The sequence below is a fragment of the Bos javanicus genome, chromosome 12, assembly GCF_032452875.1.
Source record: "Bos javanicus breed banteng chromosome 12, ARS-OSU_banteng_1.0, whole genome shotgun sequence".
Classification (NCBI taxonomy): domain Eukaryota; kingdom Metazoa; phylum Chordata; class Mammalia; order Artiodactyla; family Bovidae; genus Bos; species Bos javanicus.
Genome location: NC_083879.1, coordinates 70,323,142 through 70,346,979, shown reverse-complemented (window position 1 = coordinate 70,346,979; position 23,838 = coordinate 70,323,142). Strand labels below are relative to the sequence as shown.

The window sequence follows — 23,838 nt, the reverse complement described above, 5'->3', positions numbered from 1 at the left end:
GGGGCAAAAGATAATGCTGAGCTTTACCAGAAAGGCAAGGTCATAAAAGAAACAGCCGCACAGTGGCCTGGGTCTTTGGAGCCTGATCTGGACATCAAAAACTCAACTTGATTAAGGTAATTATTAACCTGTTTCTTATGAAATGCCCGAAATCTATTTATTTCCCATCCCACTTTCATAAATCACCCAATTTTTTAAATAAGTTGTTCCTTATAAACTTCCTCAATTGAAAGGTAGCATGGCACTGTGGAGTCTAGAGTGCTGCTGAAACAGCTCCGAACCTGAGCTGCCAGTGTTGAGGTGAGTCATTTCTTCTCACCAAGACTCAGTTTTACCAACTATAAAATGAGGTGGTAACATCAAAGACACTGGTAAAAGATTCATAACTCATATTTTTTTTATGTATGTATATGTGTACATGTGTGAGTGATACACAGAAAGCAGATTGGCACATGGACTCAATAAATGAGAGCTATTGTCTCACTGTCTTACATTTGCTTTCCCTCTTATTTTCTTACACAGTAAGTATGTCATTTAATAAAAATCTAGTTCATTACTGCTAACGACATCATTTCTGCAAAAGCACAATCATCCATTAACAATAACCCAGGAGAAAGAAATAAGACAGTTAAACAAGCAATTTTGTTTGTCCACATCATCATAAAATGGTACTCACCTGATATAATCTATGAAACTCAAGCCATTGCTCAAGCAAAATTACTATTTCCTCAGAAAGTGGGTCTGAAGCCTTCAACCCCACAACTTTGAAAGTCTGTCCCATCCTTTTCTTCACAATATAAAAGAAATCAGATGTCCTGACTGCACTGAATAGACCCCAGGGGAAGCCCTTTAACATTGTTATTCACTGATTTTTCTAACCCAAGAGAGTAACATAGTATTTACCAGTATTTAATTTTTTCTTTTTTTTGCCAAATGATATTCTCCTATCAGGTAGGTTTAGTTTTCATTATTCACTAATTTATACCCCAATATACAGTTAAACATTTCATCTTGCCATTTCCTGTGAAACTCAGTGCCATTCCTGAAAACAACCTCTCCATAGTAAAAGATGCAGTATTAAAAGGAAATGTTAAAGCATTTGATTTTCTTTAAAGAATAAACTACAAGTCAAAAATGAAGTGGAGAGGGAAACCTAGAGACTGAAATGGAGCAAGAAGGCATCAACCAAGTACAATGGACAGACCTCATACAGAGTCTGATTTCAACAATGGTGAAAGAGATTCCTCAATGATATGATTAACAACATGTAAACACAGATTAGGAGAAAATAATAGCAAATGAAGCAATTGACAAAGAAGTAATCTCAAAAATATACAAGCAGCTCATGCAGCTCAATACCAGAAAAATAAACGACTCAATCAAAAAATGGGCCAAAGAACTAAACAGACATTTCTCCAAAGAAGACATACAGATGGCTAACAAACACATGAAAAGATGCTCAACATCACTCATTATCACAGAAATGCAAATCAAAACCACAGTGAGGTACCATCTTACGCCAGTCAGAATGGCTGCTATCAAAAATTCTACAAACAATAAATGCTGGAGAGAGTGCAGAGAAAACGGAACCCTCTTACACTGTTGGTGGGAATGCAAACTAGTACAGCCACTATGGAGAACAGTGTGGAGATTCCTTTAAAAACTGGAAATAGAACTGCCTTATGACCCAGCAATCACACTACTGGGCAATCACACCAAGGAAACCAGAATTGAAAAAGACACATGTACCACAGTGTTCATCACAGCACTGTTTACAATAGCCAGGACATGGAAACAACCTAGATGTCCATCAGCAGATAAATGGATAAGAAAGCTGTGGTACATATACACAATGGAATATTACTCAGCCGTTAAAAAGAATACATTTGAATCAATTCTAATGAGGTGGATGAACCTGGAGCCTATTATACAGAGTGAAGTAAGCCAGAAAGAAAAACACCAATACAGTATACTAACACATATATATGGAATTTAGAAAGATGGTAACAATAACCCTGTATGCAAGACAGTGAAAAAGACGCAGATTTATTGAACAGTCTTTTGGATTCTGTGGGAGAGGGCGAGGGCAGGATGATATGGGAGAATGGCATTGAAACATGTAAATTATCATATGTGAAACAAATCACCAGTCTAGGTTCGATTTATAATTTAGGGTGCTCAGGGCTGATGCACTGGGATGACCCTGAGGGATGGGATGGGGAGGGAGGTAAGAGGGAGGGACACGATGGGAAACACATGTACATCCATGACTGATTCATGTCAATGTATGGCAAAAACACTACAATATTGTAAAATAATTAGCCTCTGATTAAAATAAATTAATTAATTAAAAAAAAAAAACACAGACTAGAAGCTTGATGATATTCAAGTATTTGAGCTATTTTTCAGGTAAAATAATGTGGCAATTTTTTCCCAAAGGCTATCCTATCTTGTAGAGAAAACTAATGATATGTTTACAGATGAACAAACCTGATGTCTAGGATCTGCTTCAGAATACTCTGGGGTGGGTGTGGGGCTGGCAGGGGTCAGGGGTAGAGATGCAGCAAAACTGGCCACCAGCTGATCTTGGCTAAAGCTGGGGGTGGTACATGAGAGTTCATTATACTACACTATTTCTGTAAATTTTTGTAATCATTCATTAAAGAAAGAAATTAAAAAGTGAATAAAACCTTATAAAATTAAACAACCACCCACTGCTTTCTAAAGGCATTTCTGTAAGTGCTGCTATCACATTGGCCATTGAAACAGCTGGGTTACATGTGTATATTTACCCAGAAACCTTTCAAAATTTGAAACAAAACTTTAATAAACTCTGTAGTTTAAACCAACACTATCATTATTTGAAATTTAAGTATATGCAACTCAAAAGTCATTACTCACCTCTTCCAAAGCACAAGCCTTTATTACTTTTTCATACCGTTCTTCTTCATATTTTTTCCCAAATAAAATGTTACTCCTCACAGTTCCTGAGAACACCCAGGGCTGCTGAGACACATACACGATCCTCCCGTGCACGCTGACCTGTCCCTGGCTTGGGGGCAGCTCCCCCAGCACAGCGCTTAACAGTGATGACTGAAACAGATGGCAACACACACATGTGAACAGGCAGCACTCAGGATAGAACAAGACCCGTAGTACAGCAGACCCCACCGTTGCCCTTGGTACAATGTAGAACCCTTTGATTTATAACAGGATGAAGTAGATCCCTGGCAATTGTGAAAAAAAAAAAAAGAAAAGAACCCCATTGGTCCACGTACTACTAATGGTTGATAAGAAACATTAATATAATACTATAACAACCTAAACTGCTCAGAATTTTCCCCCAAATAAAAAATTATACTCAGAAAAGTCTAGCTAAGAAAGTTAAACATTCTTAACTAGCACAGCAGTGCAGCAGGATGTGTATTTCATGTATCCAATGTTTCAAGTAGTTCTTCCTGTATCCAGGTATCCTTTACTTGACAAACACTTATTATTAAAAAGCTACATGTGAACAATATATCCAAAGATTATTATTAAAAGAATTCTGAAGTGAGTTGTGTCCAAAGAGCAAAAGACCATCCTAAAGGAAATCATCACTCTCTTGAGTGCACATCTCACATCTAGATTTCCACATTTTGTTCTTTCAAAGTATAGCTGTGGTTCCAAATAGGGAAAGGAGTATGTCAAAGCTGTATATTGTCACCCTGCTTATTTAATTTATATACATAGTGCATCATGAGAAATGCTGGACTGGATGAAGTACAAGCTGGAATCAAGATTGCCAGGAGAAATATCAATAACCTCAGATATGCAGATGGCATTACCCTTATGGCAGAAAATGAAGAAGAACTAAAGACCCTCTTAATGAAAGTGAAAAAGGAGAGTGAAAAAGTTGGCTTAAAACTCAATATTTAGAAAACTAAGGTCATGGCATCTGGTCCCATTGCTGCTGCTAAGTGACTTCAGTCATTTCTGACTCTGTAAGACCCCAGAGATGGCAGCCCACCAGGCTCCCCCATCCCTGGGATTCTCCAGGCAAGAACACTGGAGTGGGTTGCCATTTCCTTCTCCAATGCATCAAAGTGAAAAGTGAAAGTGAAGTCACTCAGTAGTGTCCGACTCTTAGCGACCCCATGGACTGCATCCTACCAGGCCCCTCTGTCCATGGGATTTTCCAAGCAAGAGTACTGGAGTGGGTTGCCATTGCCAAGGTCATGGCATCTGGCCCCATTACTTCATGGCAAATAGATGGGGAAACAGTGGAAACAGTGACAGACTATTTTGGGGGGCTCCCAAATCACTGCAGATGGTGACTGCAGCCATGAAATTAAAAGACACTTACTCCTTGGAATAAAAGTTATGACCAACCTTGAAAGCTTATTAAAAAGCAGAGACATAACTTTGCCAACCAAGGCCTGTCTAGTCAAAGCTATGGTTTTTCCAGTACTCAGGTATGGATATGAGAGTTGGACTATAAAGAAATCTGATTTCCAAAGAATTGATGCTTTTGAACTGTGCTGCTGGAGAAGACTCTTGAGAGTGTCTTGGACTTCAGGGAGATCCAACCAGTCCATCTAAAGGAAATAAGTCCTGAATATTTATTGGAAGGACTGATGCTGAAGCTGAAGCTCCAATACTTGGCCAACTGATGCAAAGAATTGACTCTTTTGAAAAGACCCTGATGCTGGGAAAGATTGCAGGCAGGAGGAAAAGGGGACGACAGAGGATGAGATGGTTGGATGGCATCACCAACTCAATGGACATGAGTTTCAGTGGACTCCGGGAGTTGGTGATGGACAGGGAGGCCTGGCATGCTGCAGTCCATGGAGTCACAAAGAGTCAGACACAACTGAGCAACTGAGCTGAACTGACAGCTGCATATTTACTACAAATGTTTAACAACACATAGATGTGGTATGTGTATATCCACATCACACTAAGCTGAAATAATCTGCCTGCATATCGGTCTCACCCAGGACCCTGCTTGCCTCTGGAGGGCAGGGGCATCAGGGTCTTGCTCACATCCAAATATTTTGCTCCAGCACATGGATGCACCTTTACTACACGTGCACTGATGAGACCAAGTCAAGTTACGTGAGGAAATGCTCAGAGCTTCCTGGAAGAGCCTTTGCAACCTGCAGACTTCATGGAGGGGCCACTGTAATGAAAAGGAAGTCCCCATGTCTCTGTCCATCCTGAACAGCTGTCACATAAATAGTTTCCTTTAATAAGATGTCCAAATTCCCAACAAGCTGTTTCCAACTGTACAACATGAAGCACCAAGAAGGAAAACATAATGTGCATTTACCCAGATCTGTGTGACCATGAAATCTTGCAAAATAAATGTTCCATGGAACACATCTAGATAAATGCTGTTCTAGATACATCTAATTAAAACTGTTTTCCTTATAGCAGCATGAAAAGTCAAAGAAAAGTCCTTCCCCAATAAGAAACCACTGGCAGGACTTCCCTGGTGGTACAGTGGTTAACACTCTGTGTTTCCACTGCTCGGTGCATGATTTTGATCCCTGGTTGGGGAAGTAAGATCCCACATACCTCACAGGTGCAGCAAAAACAAACAAACAAACAAAGAAGCAAACCAGAGGCAGACATTCTTGCAATGGATGCTGAAGGAAAGTTCTGTCTTCCTGCCAAAAAAACTAATAAAGATCTTTCTCAAAGGAAAAAATACTTGTGTTATTAGCAACAAAAAGTCAGAAGGAGAAATTAAGGAAATAATCCCATTCATCATTGTATCAAAAAGAATAAAATGCTTAGGGAAAAAATTACCTAAGGAGACAAAAGACCAAAATGAAGAAAACTGTAAGACACTGATGAAAGAAATCAAAGATGACATGAACAGATACACTGTGTTCTTGGAATGTAGGAATCAATATTGTGAAAACGACTATAGTACCCAAAGCAATATACAGATTCAGTGCAATCCCTGTCAAATTGCCCATAGCATTTTTCACAGAACTAGAACAAAAATTTTTACAATTTGTTTGGAAACATAAAAGACCCCAAAGAGCCAAAGTAATCTTGAGAAGGAAAAAAAAAAACAATAGAGCTGGAAGAATTAAGCTCTCTGACTTCAGACTATACTACAAAGCTATAGTAATCAAGACAGTACAGGGCTGGCACAAAAAAACAGAAATACAGATCAATGGAATAGTATGGCAAGCCCAGAGATAAACCCATGCACCTATGAACACCCTATCTTTGACAAAGGAGGCAAGAATATATATTGGAGAACAGATAGCCTCTTCAATAAGTGGTGCTGAGAAAACTGGACAGCTACATGTAAAATAATGAAATTAGAACACTTCCTAACATCATATTGTTCTTGTTTTAGGAGGGAGACCTGGGTTTGATCCCCTGGAGGAGAGCATGGCAACCCACTCCAGAATTCCTGCTGGAGAATCCCCATGGACAGGAGCCTGACAAGCTACAGTCCATGGGGTAGCAAAGAGGTGGACACAACTGAGTGACTAAGCACAGCTCAGCACAAGGAGCTCAACTCAGTGCTCTGTGATGACCTGGAAGGGTGGGATGGGGGGAGGGTCGGTGGGAGGCTCAAAAGTGAGGGGATATATATATATATATATATATATATATATACATATACACACACATACTTACAGCTGAGTCATATTGTTGTACCGCAGAAACTAACACAACATTGTGAAGCAATTATGTTCCAATTGAAAAATAAACTTAAAAAAAGAATGACCATGGATGACTTATTAAAACAATGTAAACCTAGGACAATAGAATAGTATTTTTAATGAGCTGAAAGATATGGACTATAATCATCATGGAGATTTCACAAATGTGAAGATCAACGAAAACTTCTCAAGAGGGTAAATCTTTATAGATCCCTCTGTGAAATGAACTTACACTTTGGCTCAGAAGGTCCCTGAGTCTGTCCAGGACTCCTGTGCCCATGAGAAAGCTATGGCAGGCTTCTCCATGCTCTTCTCAGTAAGTTTCGTGGCAATCACTGTAATCCTTACCAAATATCTCTTATATGACATTATAAATTTTAAGGAATCAACACACATGTGTACACGTAAAACTTTCTGAGAATCAAGACGGATGTGCCAAAACTGAGGCAATGCAGAGATGGGTTTCACTGTAATTATTTTACTATTATTCAATTTCAATAAACTATCCTGTTTGAAAAAAAGAAAAAAAACATTGTACACACAGCTTTGGGCTCAACTCTGAGAATTTAATAGGGACTGTAGTGTTGCATCAAGCTGCCGAAAGGCACCACAACTTACCTTTCCTGCGCCCACAGGTCCAACCACAGCTAACAGTTCACCAGGTCTGACAGTAAAGGAAAGGCCTTGTAGGGTTGGGGTTCTTAATTCCTGCAAATTAAAGTTTATAAAAACATATCCATTTCAATAAAGTATGCCAAATGCTACAGAAAATGGAGAAAATAATATAATATACATTGATATGCAAATTAACCCACATTTTTCTCCAGCCTATTTTAAGACATCCTGTCCTGGAGGCCTTTTCATCCAATCATATCTCTTCGGGAGTTTCAGGCAGCTTTAGTTGCCTTTAGACACCCACAGATTTTAAGTAGGTGAAATGACAAGGCACCCACATGAAGTGAAAACTTCATGATGCATATTAACTTATTAAAATAATATACTTTATAGAGTATCCAGTATGTGAAGTTTTCTAATCATTTATAAGTTTTCATTATGACCCTTGGCTTTAATTAACTATATCTCATTAATCTCCACAAGGGAGCTACATAGGTATATGGCAGACTTGGCCCTTTAAATAATTTGAATCTCCACTAATCTCTCCATTTTCACTTGATAAAGAAAGAATCTCAGTAATGCTCAGAAAGCAAAGGAGAACTTTATATAAAGAAGTCATTCTCAATATGGGTTGGCCAAAAAGTCTGTTCAGTTTTATCTGTAAGATGGCTCTAGTAGCATTAACAATGTCATTAAGATTGTATTATGACAGCTGTCATATCAGCATGCATTTTAAAAAACTTTTTAAAATTGGTGAATTTTTGTGTAGCCATTTTAATATTAAAATTGAAAAGCAACATTTTTGGCACATTATGTTTTACTATTTCTTTTTTTTTTTTTTTTTGCTTTATTATTTAAAAAGAGGTAAAAATGCAACTGAAATGCAGAAAAAGATTTGTGCAGTGTATGGAGAATGTGCTATGACTGATCAAATGTGTCAAAAGTGGCCTGCAAAGTTTTGTGCTGGATATTTCTTTTTGGGCAATGCTCTACTGTTAGGTATGCCAGTTGAAGTTGATAGAGATTACATCAAGACATCAAGAACAAACAACGCTATACCAGCTGACAACTCAAAGTATTCAAATATTTCATGCAAAGTATTGAATGGAAATCATTTGCACCAGCTTGGTTATGTTAATCACCTTGATATTTGAGTTTCACAGAAGTTAAGCAAATAAAACCCTTCTTGACCATATTTCTGCACGCAGTTCTCCACTTAAACGTAACAGAAACATTCCATTTTTAAAACAAATTGTGACAGGTGATGAAAAATGGATACTGTACAATACTGTGGAACAGAATAGATTGTGGGCAAGTGAAATGCACCAGCACCAACCACAACCAAAAGCCAGTCCTCATCCAAAGAAGGTGATATTGTGTATATGGTGGTATTGCAATGGAATGCTCTATTATGAGCTCCTTCAGGAAAACCAAATGATTAATTCCGACAAATACTGCTCCCATTAGATCAACTGAAAGTAGCTCTCTATGAAAAGCATTCAGAATTAGTCAACAGAACATGCATAATCTCCCATCAGGATAGCACAAGACTGCATGTTTCTTTGATGACCAGGCAAAAAACTGTTACAGATTGGCTGGGAAGTTCTGACTGATCCCCCGTATTCACCAGACATTGTACTTTTGGACTTCCATTTATTTCAGTCTTTACAAAATTCTCTTAATGGAAAAAATTCAATTCCCTGAAAAACTGTAAAAGGTATCTGGAAAAGTTCTTTGCTCAAAAAAAATCAAAAAATTTTGAAAAGATGGAATTATGCAGTTCCCTGGAAAATGGCAGAAGGTAGTGGAACAAAACAGTGAGTATGTTGTTCAATGAAGTTCTTGGTGACAATCAACCAGAGCAACAAGAACTCTGAGAGAGGGCTCCAGGAAAAGTTATGCTAGGAAGACTACCCATGCCCTTTGTCCACATAGAAAATAGTACTGAAAAGCAGCTGAATAAGGAAAGAATTATTGATGGATTTATATACATAAACTAATCAAATGAAAATGGATAAATTTCAGAAGGGTAGGAGGAACTTTCATGAAAAAAAGAAAAAGTGAACACTACACACTACTTTTCCTAGCAGTTAATGATATTTACATGGCAATCAGTTCAGTTCAGATCAGTCGCTCAGTCGTGTCCGACTCTGCGACCCCATGAATCACAGCACGCCAGGCTTCCCTGTCCATCACCAACTCCAGGAGTTCACTCAAACTCATGTCCATCGAGTCGGTTAATGCCATCCAACCATCTCATCCTCTATCGTCCCCTTCTCCTCCTGCCCCCTATCCCTCCCAGCATCAGAGTCTTTTCCAATGAGTCAACTCTTCGCATGAGGTGGCCAAAGTATTGGAGTTTTAGCTTCAGCATCAGTCCTTCCAATGAACACCCAGGACTGATCTCCTTTAGGATTGACTGGTTGGATCTCCTTGCAATCCAAGGGACTCTCAAGAGTCTTCTCCAAAACCACAGTTCAAAAGCATGAATCTTCAGTGCTCAGCTTTCTTCACAGTCCAACTCTCACATCCATACATGACCACTGGAAAAACCATAGCCTTGACTAGATGGACCTTTGTTGGCAAAGTAATGTCTCTGCTTTCCAATATGCTGTCTAGTTTGGTCATAACTTTCCTTCCAAGGAGTAAGCATCTTTTAATTTCATGGCTGCAATCACCATCTGCAGTGATTTTGGAGCCCAAAAAAATAAAGTCTGACACTGTTTCAACTATTTCCCCACCTATTTGCCAGGAAGTGATGGGACCAGATGCCATGATCTTTGTGTTCTGAATGTTGAGCTTTAAGCCAACTTTTTCACTCTCCTCTTTAACTTTCATCAAGAGGCTTTTTAGTTCCTCTTCACTTTCTGCTATAAGGGTGGTGTCATCTGCATATCTGAGGTTATTGATATTTCTCCTGGCAATCTTGATTCGAGCTGTGCTTCCTCCAGCCCAGCGTTTCTCATGATGTACTCTGCATATACATTAAATAAGCAGGGTGACAATATACAGCCTTGATGTACTCATTTTCCTATTTGGAACCAGTCTGTTGTTCCATGTCCAGTTCTAACTGTTGCTTCCTGGCCTGCATATAGGTTTCTCAAGAGACAGGTCAGGTTGTCTGGTATTCACATGTCTTTCAGAATTTTCCACAGTTTCTTGTGATCCACACAGTCAAAGGCTTTGGCATAGTCAATAAAGCTGAACTCTCTTGCTTTTCCCATTATCCAGTGGATGTTGGAAATTTGATCTCTGGTTCCTCTGCCTTTTCTAAAACCAGCTTGAACATCTGGAAGTTCATGGTTCACGTATTGCTAAAGCCTGGCTTGGAGAGTTTTGAGCATTGCTTTACTAGTGTGTGAGATGAGTGCATTGTGCAGTAGATTGAGCATTCTTTGCTGCTACTGCTAAGTCACTCAGTCGTGTCCAACTCTGTGTGACCCCATAGACGGCAGCCTACCAGGCTCCTCCGTCCCTAGGATTCTCCAGGCAAGAGTACTAGAGCATTCTTTGGCAAATAGCAAATAAAAATTCAACCCAAAATTGTGAAAAATTGAAAAGTTCTTAGTGAAAATTAAAACTACGTCTTTTATTTTTACTTAAAAACCAAAGAAACTTTTTAGCCAACCATAAAAAAATTTCCTGCAAAAGGCAGTCAAGACTCTAATCTCACTAGAGCTCTAACTTAATACCAAAACCAACAAAAACAAAAAAGGAAATAGATGTAAAGTATGACATTATGGGTTACAGTGATACCCCTAAATTTTACACTTATTACATGCATAATCTGCCCTGGCTAAACAGGGATAACAAAGTACTTCTGTTTAAAGAAAAAAAAATCAGATGTGCTATAGCATGTACAATCCAACACAAGAGCAAATGACAGAGCGCTCATCATGCCATTCACAAGTTGTATTTCTGAGTAATCTGTAAGTTCTAAGGTAAAGAGATTTAAGGGTGTGTGTGTATATATACATACACATACATTTACATATACTAAGTATTAAGAAAACTTCTCAATAACTGCTAGTTTTTTCTTTTTCTTAAGAGAGTGATCACCTGTGATTAGCAAAATGCCTGAAAGGCTAAAGGAACAGGATCTAAATTAACAGTTTGGAAAATCTTCTAAGTAAAAATTCCTCTAGAAATAACTGAACTGATTATGGAACAGTCACTTACTAAAACAACAATTACTTTTAATCATCAAATTATACCAGATTTTATAGGTATTATGAACAGTGTCAAGAATAGAGTTTACTCCTTGGAAGAAAAGCTATGAAAAACCTAGACAGCATATTAAAAAGCAGAGATGTTACTTTGTCAACAAAGATGCATATAGTCAAAGCTATGGTTTCTCCAGTAGTCATGTATGGATGTGAGAGTTGAACTATAAAGAAAGCTGAGCACCAAAGAATTGATGCTTTTGAACTGTGGTGTTGGAGAAGACTCTTGAGAGTCCCTTGGCCTGTAAGGAGATCCAACCAGACTAAGGAAGTCAGTCCTGAATATTCATTGGATGGACTGATGCTGAAGCTGAAGCTCCAATACTTTGACCTCCTGATGGGAAGAACTCACTGGAAAAGACCCTGATGCTGGGAAAGAAGGAAGGCAGGAGGAGAAGGGGACGACAGAGAATGAGATGGTTGCATGGCATCACCGGCTCAATGGACATGAGTTTGAGCAAGCTCTGGGAGTTGGTGATGGACAGGGAGGCCTGGCATGCTGCAGTCCATGGTGTCACAAAGGGTCCAACATGACTGAGCCTCTGAACAGAACTGATCAAGAAGAAACTAAATTTTAATACATGAGAAACATTTTTAAGCTTATCCACTCCTTTCTTCTTGCCTGACACTTAGGGTTCCTATTTTACTACTTTTCACTTGGTTAAGACTACAAAATACAAACATCAGATTCCTGTCTGCAGATCTCAAAGTCTATCAAGGCCACACAGAGTTCCCTCCCAGTTCAGGCTTCGGGATCAAGCACTGCTCTGCCACAACCAGAAGGGGGCAGCACTCGACAGCCCATGGGTCCTGGGTATGTTCCCTCTTGGTTATTCAGGCTCAGGGGACCACTGACTCAACAAAGATCATCAGCTGAGTCCCCACTCTGTGTGAAAACAGTTTGAAACCCCTGCCCTGTGGAGATTTAGAGATACCCCCAAATATACTTTAAAGATTAGAGATTGAGATCAATTCCCATCATTTCATGAATGAGACTTGCATCCATGAGACCATCTCCAACCTGTCCACCTGGCTGTCCAGAGGAGCCAGTTAGAGCTCATGTCTATCTTCTGCCTCCCAACCCAGCAGAGGCTTCATTAAGACTTAGTTTCTCTTCAAAACTTCCAATGTCTGCCTTTCTCCCTCCCAAGGGCCCTCTCACCCATGACCTAACTTGACAGCCCCTAACTACTAATGAAAGGCAATGCCAAAGAATGCTCAAACTACCGTACAATTGCACTCATCTCACACGCTAGTAAAGCAATGCTCAAAATTCTCCAAGCCAGGCTTCAGCAATACGTGAACCGTGAACTTCCAAATGTTCAAGCTGGTTTTAGAAAAGGCAGAGGAACCAGAAACCAAATTGCCAACATCCGCTGGATCATAGAAAAAGCAAGAGAGTTCCAGGAAAAAATCTATTTCTGCTTTATTGACTATGCCAAAGCCTTTGACTGTGTGGATCACAATAAACTGTGGAAAATTCTGAAAGAGATGGGAATACCAGACCACCTGACCTGCCTCTTGAGAAATTTGTATGCAAGTCAGAAAGCAACAGTTAGAACTGGACATGGAACAACAGACTGGTTCCAAATAGGAAAAGGAGTACATCAAGGCTGTATTATCACCCTGCTTATTTAACTTATATGCAGAGTACATCATGAGAAACACTGGGTGGAAGAAGCACAAGTTGGAATCAAGACTGAGGGGTGAAATATCAATAATCTTGGATATGCAGATGACACCACCCTTATGGCAGAAAGTGAAGAGGAACTCAAAAGCTTCTTGATGAAGGTGAAAGAGGAGAGTGAAAAAGTTGGCTTAAAACTCAACATTCAGAAAACAAAGATCATGGTATCTGGTCCCATCATTTCATGGGAAATAGATGGGGAAACAGTGGAAACAGTGTCAGACTTTATTTTTGGGGGCTCCAAAATCACTGCAGATGGTGCATACAGCCATGAAATTAAAAGACGCTTACACTTTGGAAGAAAAGTTATGACCAACCTAGACAGCATATTGAAAAGCAGAGACATTAGTTTGCCTACAAAGGTTCATCTAGTCAAGGCTATGGTTTTTCCAGTGATCATGTATGGATGTGAGAGTTGGACTGTGAAGAAAGCTGAGCACCAAAGAATTGATGCTTTTGAACTGTGGTGTTGGAGAAGACTCTTGAGAGTCCCTTGGACTGCAAGGAGATCCAACCAGTCCATTCTAAAGGAGATCAGCCCTGGGATTTCTTTGGAAGGAATGATGCTAAAGCTGAAACTCCAGTACTTTGGCTACCTCATGCGAAGAGTTGACTCATTGGAAAAGACCCTGATGCTGGGAGGGATTGGGGGCAGGAGGAGAAGGGGACGACAGAGGATGAGATGGCTGGCTGGCATCACTGACTCGATGCATGTGAGTCTGAGTGAACTCTGGGAGTTGGTGATGGACAGGGAGGCCTGGCGTGCTGCGATTCATGGGGCCGCAAAGAGTCAGACACGACTGAGCTACTGAACTGAACTGAACTACTAATGACTCTGCCAAGGTGCAGTCTTTCCATAGGCAAGTCCAGGACAACACAATAGAGTGTTCTGTACAATTATGCAAGTTGTACAGAAGTCTAAGAACATGTTCTTGGAAGTTCTTGAAGAAAAACAAAACATCTTAGTTTATAATGTTGCATAGTTTGATATAAGAGAAATTTGGTAATTTGTCAAATGGTGGCTCAGAAGGTAAAGAATCCACCTGCAATGCAGGAAACCGAGGTTTGATCCCTGGGTTGGGAAGATCCCCTGGAGGAGGGCATGGAAACCCACTCCAGTATTCTTGCCTGGAGAATCCTCACAGACAGAGGAGCCTGGTGAGCAACAGTCCATGGGGTCACAAAGAGACACAACTTAGCAACTGAAAAACAACATACAAAGTATGTGTCAACATTCACATAAAGTTAACATCATAATGGAATTTTAGTGGTGCTTTCCATAAATGCTTCAAGTGGATTATGACAAAAAATACCAAGCAGGGGGCAAATCTACTCTATTAAGGTAGGGTAGGTCAGCCACCTTGTATGAGTTCCCATGTGCAAAAGGTGTAGGGATGTGGTTTATATATTTTCTATATATTTATATAGAACATACTACTGTCTTGCTGGTGGAGATGAAAGGTGCTGAGTCAGAAGTAGGTGAACACAATGCAGGTGGCACAACAGAGTCACAGGCATGAAAGACAGGAGGAGTCTACAGAGTCTGGACATTTGCTCTGTGGTCCCCACTCTGGCAGCAGCCAGTCTCCTGGACTCTGATCTGGAGGGGAGACCCTCTGGTAGAGGTGTCTCCTCCCTGAGTCCTTCCTGTCCTGGGTTGGGAGCAGCTTCCTGCCTTTGCTAATCGCTGAGCTGCCTCATCCACCACTGCCTTGCCCTTTTTTGTTCTTTCATCTCCTATGTAACTAATTTCCTGCATGGAATCCCCTCTCCCCTGCTGTAGGTTCTCCTGATTAATCCACACTGATACAGGAGGATATGCACAAAGAACTATAAAGCTGGAGGCAGGAGGAGACTTTCAGTTGTCTGTAATGGGGTTGCACTGGGAGTGCAAACTTGAGACCTTTTGGAGAGTGGTCCCTATTGTTTTTCCTATTTGCTAAATTTCAGAAATAAACCAAGTGCTGGGAAAATCTTTGTGATATCACCAGTTCTTCCTGTCAGCTTGTCACACAGTACAACCCTTCAACTTGGAATCACTGGTACTCACTATGCCCACCTGCTCTCTCCTCCTGCCCCTGGCTGCCACAAAAGTAGCCAGAACCATCCAGAAGCTTAGCATAGAGGAGCCCCACCCTACCCCAGCAAAGATGCACTCACTCACACTATGTAATAAGATATTTGATAACATTAAGGCAAAAAGCATATACTGATTGCATCCAAAGTCTCTGGTCTCTAACAACTGATTGTGTATTTGTTAGTTAACCCTTTCTATACTGCAGCATTGTGGCTCTCCAATTCTACAAATTCTAATATTATAAATGCACTTACTTCAAGTTCAAAATATGATAACCCTTTGAAGGTTCTCTTGAAAGTGAGATAAATAATAATACATCAAATGCCTCAGGCTGACTTTATTTTTAGTGTTAGCAAGTGTTAGTTTCTCAGTCGTGTCTGACTGTTTGTGATCCCATGGATTGTAGCCGGCTAGGTTTCTCTGTCCATGAAATTCTCCAACCAAGAATACCACAGTGGTTTGCCATTTCTTTCTCTGGAGTTCCTGTAGGGGAAATTACAATTGGATGCCTCAAGTCCAAGGGAACCCCCCACCCCGGGCATGTTCATTACCAGAGCATTCCTCTCCTGTGTAAAGAGAGGAATTTTTTTCTTTACAAAGAAGTGCTTTATACTTCTTTACAAAGAAGTGCTTTGTAAAGCACTTCTGAGTGCCAGATTGTTTAATTGTGAGCCATACAGAGGCCATTGCTCTTTTGATCTTAACATATCCAATATGCACCCCAAAGATCTTTCCTTCAGGACAGATGAAATATTTCCCATTTTTGCAAAACACAAAACACCAAAACACAAAAGATGCAGGCAATTTCCAACAAAAATGGTACAAGACAGATTCCAGCATCAATGCACACAGATGAACTGGCCACCAACAGGGTAAATAAATTTACCCTATAAAACAAATGGACTAATTCTATCTAGGTTACCCACTCCCACAAGAACTAGCTCCCAAATGAACCGGTTCCAACTGAACCAGTTCCCAAATCAGGTAAATAAATGTACCCTACATATGAGCTATGGTGGGCTTGCCCTATGAGAACTAGTTCCCAATGAACTGGTTCAGGGTAGAGTCCAACAACACCTCCCCTCTGTAAACAGGTACCCAACCAAATTAGCTTGTCCTGTAAAGGAAAAGCCCAGATTGAGGGGAAAAAATGTTCCCGGTGTGCACATTGGAGCGACTTACCCTTCAAAATCAAGCCTGTCAGCTCTTAACATAAAACGACACACAAAACAAGTGAACCGGTTGAATCAGCTATCAAATTGGGTAGACTTACCCTACAACCGAAATCAAGTCTGTTGACTCTAGAAGTTTGTCAGTTCCTTGTCTCAATTGTCAAGCTGAGGGAAGCCAGTACCCATTCAGGGAATCTTGAAGGAAAGAACCTCAGGACAAATGATCCCAGCAGCTGCTAGGGTCTTGCTCCAGTATTCCCTGATTGATGCCGGCTAGCCACAAGCAGCAAGGCTCCTGGCTGACTAAGCCAAATTTTTACCAAGTCCAACCTTGCTCTGCTCACTGCATGACAGGTAATGAATCTGAGAGACAAGGTTTTGAGGCAAGGAAAAGACCTTAATTGGGGAGGTGGTAGACCAGGAAGACTACAGGCTAATGCCTCAAAACAACCATCTTTATTTTTAACCTCTGTTAATTGTAAACCTCATTCCTGATTCAGAATTTTTATAACATACTTCCATAGTAAATGGGCAAGTCACATTTTGTGTCATGTGTAAAATCTCAAAATCCTCCAATAAATCTATGTTACAGTTGTCCTTTAGCAGTCACAATTGTGAAATTAAGGATTTGTTACCTTATCCCAAAAAGCAGTGAAATCTTGCACGTTCACAACTGTTTTACCATCTAATGGCAGCTGATGATCACACTGTGGTAGCTCATCAAGTAACAGAAAGTTCTACAGAAAAAGGAAAAACACAGATTGTTTAAACTGTAGGAACAAAGCACAAGCAAAATAATTGCTTCCATGAAATTTGCAATATATTTTAAAACTGTATTTCATTATGTTAGGTCATTGAAGTGAAGTGAAGTCGCTCAGTCGTGTCCAACTCTTTGCAACCCCATAGACTGTAGCCTATCAGGCTTCTCTGTGCATGGGATTTTCCAGTCAGTAGTACTGGAGTGGACTGCCATTTCCTTCTCCAGGGGATCTTCCCAACCCAGGGCTCGAACCAGGGTCTCCCACATTCTAGACAGATGCTTTACCATCTGAGCCACCAGGTGAGTCCAATGTTAGGTCATTAGAAATACTAAATAATCTGTAGTATAAAGTATTATAGCATATAGTATAGTACATACAGTATACACATATAGCTTACAGTGTGTATATAGGTACACACACACACACAAATAGTTTCAGGCCATGGAACTATCTTTGTAACTTTCTTAACAAGTATACTGGCTCCCCTTTAAAGAACAAATATGTCTCCAAATTTGAACACATCAAGAAGCGGGATATTTTTCTTGTGTCATTAATAATACAAACGGGTTTTGACAGAAAATAATTTCATAAATATTTACTGAATCCCACCAGGTTCCAAGCACCATGCAACACTGCTGGGAACACAGAGAGGAAGGTCATTCCCAGGCCTTCAGCAGTCAGGTGGCAAAGGACAGGCTGGGAACATAAGACCTTTGGAAGAAACTCCGAATGAAAGCCTTACTCTGCTTTCCTCCTCCTGTGTATCAAATCCCTATCACTGGTTGTCATTAACTATCATTAAAATCATCATTCTTAAAAGATAATGCTATTAAGTCGCTATCTCTTTCTTACTTTTCACAAGCATCTTTTGACAAACACTTGTCTCTGCTCCTTAGTCAAAGTCCTCTCCTCCTCAACAGAATGATCACATCTTCCACTTCTTGCTATTTTCTGCACAATTATTAATAGGAACTATTCAATGCAATTTAGCTGAATAAAATAAAGTCTTGAAAATCATTAGAAATCTAATATAATCATATACAGGAAACTCCCTCTTACCCTTTAAATGCTAAAAATAATTCAATGAGAAAAGACACAGTGGGAAAGAAAATGAACAACTGAGACCACTCCCACCCCCAACCCCAAGTACTATGAACATGTGGCAGAGACTACTGGCTGTCCTCTCTTTCTTGCTCTCTTTCTTCCATGCTAACAAAACCTTGGATTTTAGCTCCACATGACAACCTGAAAAGAGGCCCTCTCTCTCTCCAGCCTTCTGAGCAAATAGGAGCAGCCACGTGACTAAATCCAGGTCAGTGGAGGGTGACAACAACCAGGCTCTTTCTCCACCCCATGGCCTGGGCCTTGGAGGCTGCCAGCATGGTCAAGGTCAATGCATTTAACATCATGGAGGATCATACTAGCCATGGAGCTTGTTACAGGTTAAATTATATCCCTCTCCCAAATGATACACTGAAGTCCTATCTAGGAACTCCAGTTACATCAAAACATGACTTAATTTGGAATTAGGGTCTGATTAATATGCAATCATACTGGAGTCAGGTTGGCCCTAAATCCAATATGACTGATGTCCTTATAAGGAGACAAACACAGTCAGAAAACAGCCACCTGAAGAAAACGGAAACTGGAGTGGTGGCAGTTAAAAACCAAGGAACCCAAGGTTTGTCTGCAACCACCAAAATCTAGAAGAGGCAAAGAAAGATTCTCCCTGTGACCAGAATTCAGAGGGATCAGTGACCCTGCTGACACCTTGATTTCAGACTTCCAACCTCCACAACTGGGAAACAGTGAATTTCTATTGTTTTAACATCTGGTTTGTAGTACTTGGTCATGGCAGCCCCAGAAAACAGATACAAAGCCTTACAAGGTTTCTTGCATGAGTGAAAAACAAACTATATTTCTGTGAAAAGTGGCTTTGCCATGCGTAATTCTAGGACCTATAGGCACAGAATCTTAACCAACACAGGGGGCAACTGAAACAAACATGTGATGATGTTCGAAAAAGGAAATGGACGTGAATAGTAACCTACTACCCTAAACCTCATAAATAGCCTTCAAGTCCTTGACACCCTTATCTATTGTGCCATAAAGCTACAAATTTGATAAACACCTTCTACTTCAAAAGAACAACTGTTCCTCTTCCTCCTTTGTCACCAGGCCCTGGTGGTGGCAGGCAGGGCACAAGGACCACGTTGGGTTGGACCCTCCAAGAAGTTTCTGTGGCACTAGAACAAGGCCAAGTTACTCCAACTGAGCTCTGTCAAGGATAGCTCTCCTTTATCAAGAAGACCAAGTTACTGTATCAGAAGAGGTGGTCTTAAAGCAAGTTGAAGAATCAGAGAAAAGATATAAGGTCACTCACTGTGGAATTTAGATGAAATTCCTATTGCAGTAAAAGACAACTTTAGCACATCTGGCATTGAGACAACATGTGCATCAAACATACTGAAAAGTTGAGTATCACCTTAAATTCCACAGAGGTTGTTGGATCAGGGAGCTCTGTTAACGGTAAAAACAAACTTAGATGAGTCTGCTATGGGATACAGAAGCACAGATGGAATTTTTGGACCAGTTATAAACCCATGGAGTTATTCAAACAATATAGAGAAAAGAGGAAGCAGAAGTCTCATGGTGAGAATAAGGATTCAAATTGGCTTATAACTGGAGGAAGCTCAGGAGGGAGTGCAGTGGCTGTGTCAGCATTCACTTGCTTCATTGCTTTAGGACCAGATTCCAGAGGATCAACCAGCAATCCAGCTGCCCACTATGAGGTTGTTGGTTTAAAATCCAGCTATGACTTAGTTTCTTGTCATGGCCTCATTCCCCTGGTGAATTCAATGATGTGCCCAGAATCTTAACTAGAGGTGTGGATGATGCACCAATGTGTTGAGTATACTAGCTGGGCAGGATTTCTAAGATTCTACCACAATTCAAGATCCTGTTAAAACCATTTATGCTTCCCAGTTTAACAGATATGAGCAAACGATGTATAGGAATTCCAAAGGAATATCTTATACCAGAATTGTCAAGTGAAGTACAATCTTTTTGGTCCAAAGCTGCTAATCTCTTTGAGTCTGAGGGGGCCAAAGTAATTGAAGTGTCCCTGCCCCAACCAGTTTTCAATTGTCTGCTACCATGTACTGTGTACATCAGAAGTGGCATCAAATATGGCAAGATTTGATAGGTTAGAATATGGTCACTGATTTAACATTGATGTGTCTACTGAAGCCATGTATGCTGCAACTAAACAAGAAGAGTTCAATTATTTGGTGTGGGGAAGAATCCTCTCAGGAAACTTTCTTATTAAAAGAAAATTATGAGAACTATTTTATCAAAGCAGAGAAAGTGAGATGACTCATTACTAATGATTTTGTGAATGTTTTTAACTCTGGAGTAGATGTTTTGCTAACTTCCACTGCCTTGAGTGAGGCAGTGCCATACACAAAGTGCATCAAAGAAGACAACAGAACATGAATTGCCCAGGGTGATATTTTTACACAGACTGTAATATGGCAGAATTGCCAGTGGTGAGTGTCCCTACAGCCCTGTCAAGCCAAGGATTGTCAATAGGACTGCAGTTTAATGGTTGTACATTTTGTGACCAGCTGCTTTTTTACAGTTTGCAAATGGTTTGAAAAACAAGTACTGTTTCCTGTTACTCAACTTATCAAACTAATGGATGATTGTTTATCAAACTGTGAAAATTAAACGTTATCTCTGCTTCTCTAAAATAGTAGTAATAACTATACCATGCAAATTATTATGACTTTTAAAGCTTTTATATTCTAGACAATTCAAGTGATCTTGTAATTTGGTTCATTGTCAGTACAGTCATTGCTTGAAATCACTTTTTAAAATTCTTGTGATGTAGTTAATTATAAAAAATCTGTCAGAATTTATTTAGCATCCACTAAGTATAAACAAAGTATAGGATTTCTATTATAATACAATATACCTGTTCCTGAAAAATGATGCATTCAGCAAAAATGATCATTAAAAACAACGCTGCTTACAGTACAAGTAAGCTTAGGAGTAAATCTTTCAAAACGCCTACATCTTTGCAACCAAAGCACTAACAAAATCACTGGTATGCTTATTTTTGACAAAGGAGGCAAGAACACACAATGGGGCAAAGACGGTTTCCTCAATAAGTGCTGCTGGGGAAACTGGATAGTTACATGAAAAAGAATGTAACTCAAAATGGATAAACTCAAAATGGATTAAAGATCTAAATATAAGACCATAAACTATAGAATCTTAGAGGAAAACATAGGCAGAACACTATGACATAAATCACAGCAAGATCCTCTATGACCCACCTCCTACAGTAAAGGAAATAAAAAAATAAATTAACAATGGGACCTAAGTAAATTTAAAAGCTTTTGCACAGTAAAGGAAACTGTAAACAGGTGAAAAGACAACCCTCAGAATGGGAAAAAATGATAGCAAATGAAAGAACTGACAAGGGTTAATTTCAAAAATATACAAGCAGCTTGTACAAATCAATACCAGAAAAACAAATAACCCAATCAAAAAGTGGGCAAAAGCCCAAAGCAGACATTTCTCCAAAGAAAAGATATAGATGGCTAATAATTACATGAAAAGATATTCAACATCATTCATTATTTAGTTCAGTTCAGTCGCTCAGTCGTGTCCAACTCTCTGCAACCCCATGCATCGCAGCACGACAGGCCTCCCTGACCCACACCAAATCCCGGAGTTCACCCAAACTCATGTGCATAGAGTCGGTGATGCCATCCAGGCATCTCATCCTCTGTTGTCCCCTTCTCCTCCTATTCTCAATCTTTCCCAGCATCAGGAATTGGAACTATGGAAAATATTCAAAAAAGTACTAATATTTTGACCTGTTCAGGCCCCAAACAACAACATGCTACTTTACAACCTTTAGTTGCAGATATCCCTATTAATTTATGGAGACGAGATCTACTGATGCAATGGACAGCTTATGTAACAATTCTTACTATATCTTCTCAAGCTAAACAAATTATGGAAAATATGGGATACAGTCCTGTTCAAAATACACAGGCTTTTTAGTGGAGGCCACTGCTGGATCATCAAAAAAGCAAGAGAGTTCCAGAAAAACATCTATTTCTGTTTTATTGACTATGCCAAAGCCTTTGACTGTGTGGATCACAAGAAACTGTGGAAAATTCTGAAAGAGATGGGAATACCTGACCACCTGACCTGCCTCTTGAGAAATTTGTATGCAGGTCAGAAAGCAACAGTTAGAACTGGACATGGAACAACAGACTGGCTCCAAATAGGAAAAGGAGTACATCAAGGCTGTATATTGTCACCCTGCTTATTTAATGTATATGCAGAGTACACCATGAGAAACACTGGGCTGGAGGAAGCATAAGCTGGAATCAAGATGGCCGGGAGAAATATCAATAACCTCAGATATGCAGATGACACCACACTTATAGCAGAAAGTGAAGAGGAACTAAAAAGCCTCTTGATGAAGGTGAAAGAGGAGAGTGAAAAAGTTGGCTTAAAACTCAACATTCAGAAAACAAAGATCATGGCATCTGGCCCATCACTTCATGGGAATAGATGGGGAAACAGTGGAAACAGTGTCAGACTTTATTTCTTTGGGCTCCAAAATCACTGCAGATGGTGACTGTAGCCACGAAATTAAAAGATGCTTACTCCTTGGAAGGAAAGTTATAACCAACTTATACAGCATATTGAAAAGCAGAGACATTAGTTTGCCAACAAAGGTCTGTCTAGTCAAGGCTATGGTTTTTCCAGTGGTCATGTATGGATGTGAGAGTTGGATTGTGAAGAAAGCTGACCGCCGAAGAACTGATGCTTTTGAACTGTGGTGTTGGAGAAGACTCTTGAGAGTCCCTTGGACTGCAAGGAGGTCCAACCAGTCCATTCTGAAGGAGATCAGCCCTGGGATTTCTTTGGCCACCTCATGCGAAGAGTTGACTCATTGGAAAAGACTCTGATGCTGGGAGGGATTGGGGGCAGGAGGAGAAGGGGAAGACAGAGGATGAGATGGCTGGATGGCATCACTGACTCGATGGACATGAGTCTGAGTGAACTCCAGGAGTTGGTGATGGACAGGGAGGCCTGCCGTGCTGCAACTCATGGGGTCGCAAAGAGTCAGACACAACTGAGTGACTGAACTGAACTGAACTGAACTGGCAAACAACAAAAAACAGCACTTAAGTTGACATGGAAATCTGATGAGCCTACTTGGACAGACCAGTGGCCCCTATCACATGAAAAGTTACAGGCTCTTGAACAGCTAGTAGAGGAACAAGTGTCTCTTAATCATATTGCTTCAACTACCAGTCCTTGGAATTCTCCTGTCTTTGTTATTAAGGAGAAATCTGGGAAATGGAGAATGTTAACTGATTTAAGAAAAATTAATGCTTAATCAAACCTACGGGTGCTTTACAACCAGGCATTCCGTCACCTTCTATGATACCACGAAATTGGAAAATAAAAATCATTGATCTTAAAGATTGTTTTTATACTATTCCTCTACAAGAATTTAATGCTCTCCATTTTGCTTTTACTATACCATCAATTAATAATAATTAAAAAAAAAAACAGTGTCTCGATATTACTGGAAGGTA

At 40.0% G+C, this 23,838-nt stretch overlaps 1 protein-coding gene and 1 pseudogene across 1 annotated transcript in view; one reads left to right on the top strand and one right to left on the bottom strand.

The window, feature by feature from the left end:
- The window catches only part of LOC133258057 (ATP-binding cassette sub-family C member 4-like), a 395,899-nt gene that overhangs the window by 188,520 nt on the left and 183,541 nt on the right, over positions 1–23,838 (bottom strand). The window contains exons 11-13 of the mRNA XM_061434396.1: positions 17,081–17,182; positions 7,290–7,379; positions 2,902–3,093 (exon numbers count right to left, since the gene is read on the bottom strand). Of these exons, the coding sequence (XP_061290380.1) occupies positions 2,902–3,093; positions 7,290–7,379; positions 17,081–17,182 (384 nt within the window). The remainder of the gene's footprint in view (positions 1–2,901; positions 3,094–7,289; positions 7,380–17,080; positions 17,183–23,838) is intronic.
- Positions 18,788–20,935, top strand: LOC133258110 (glutamyl-tRNA(Gln) amidotransferase subunit A, mitochondrial-like; annotated as a pseudogene).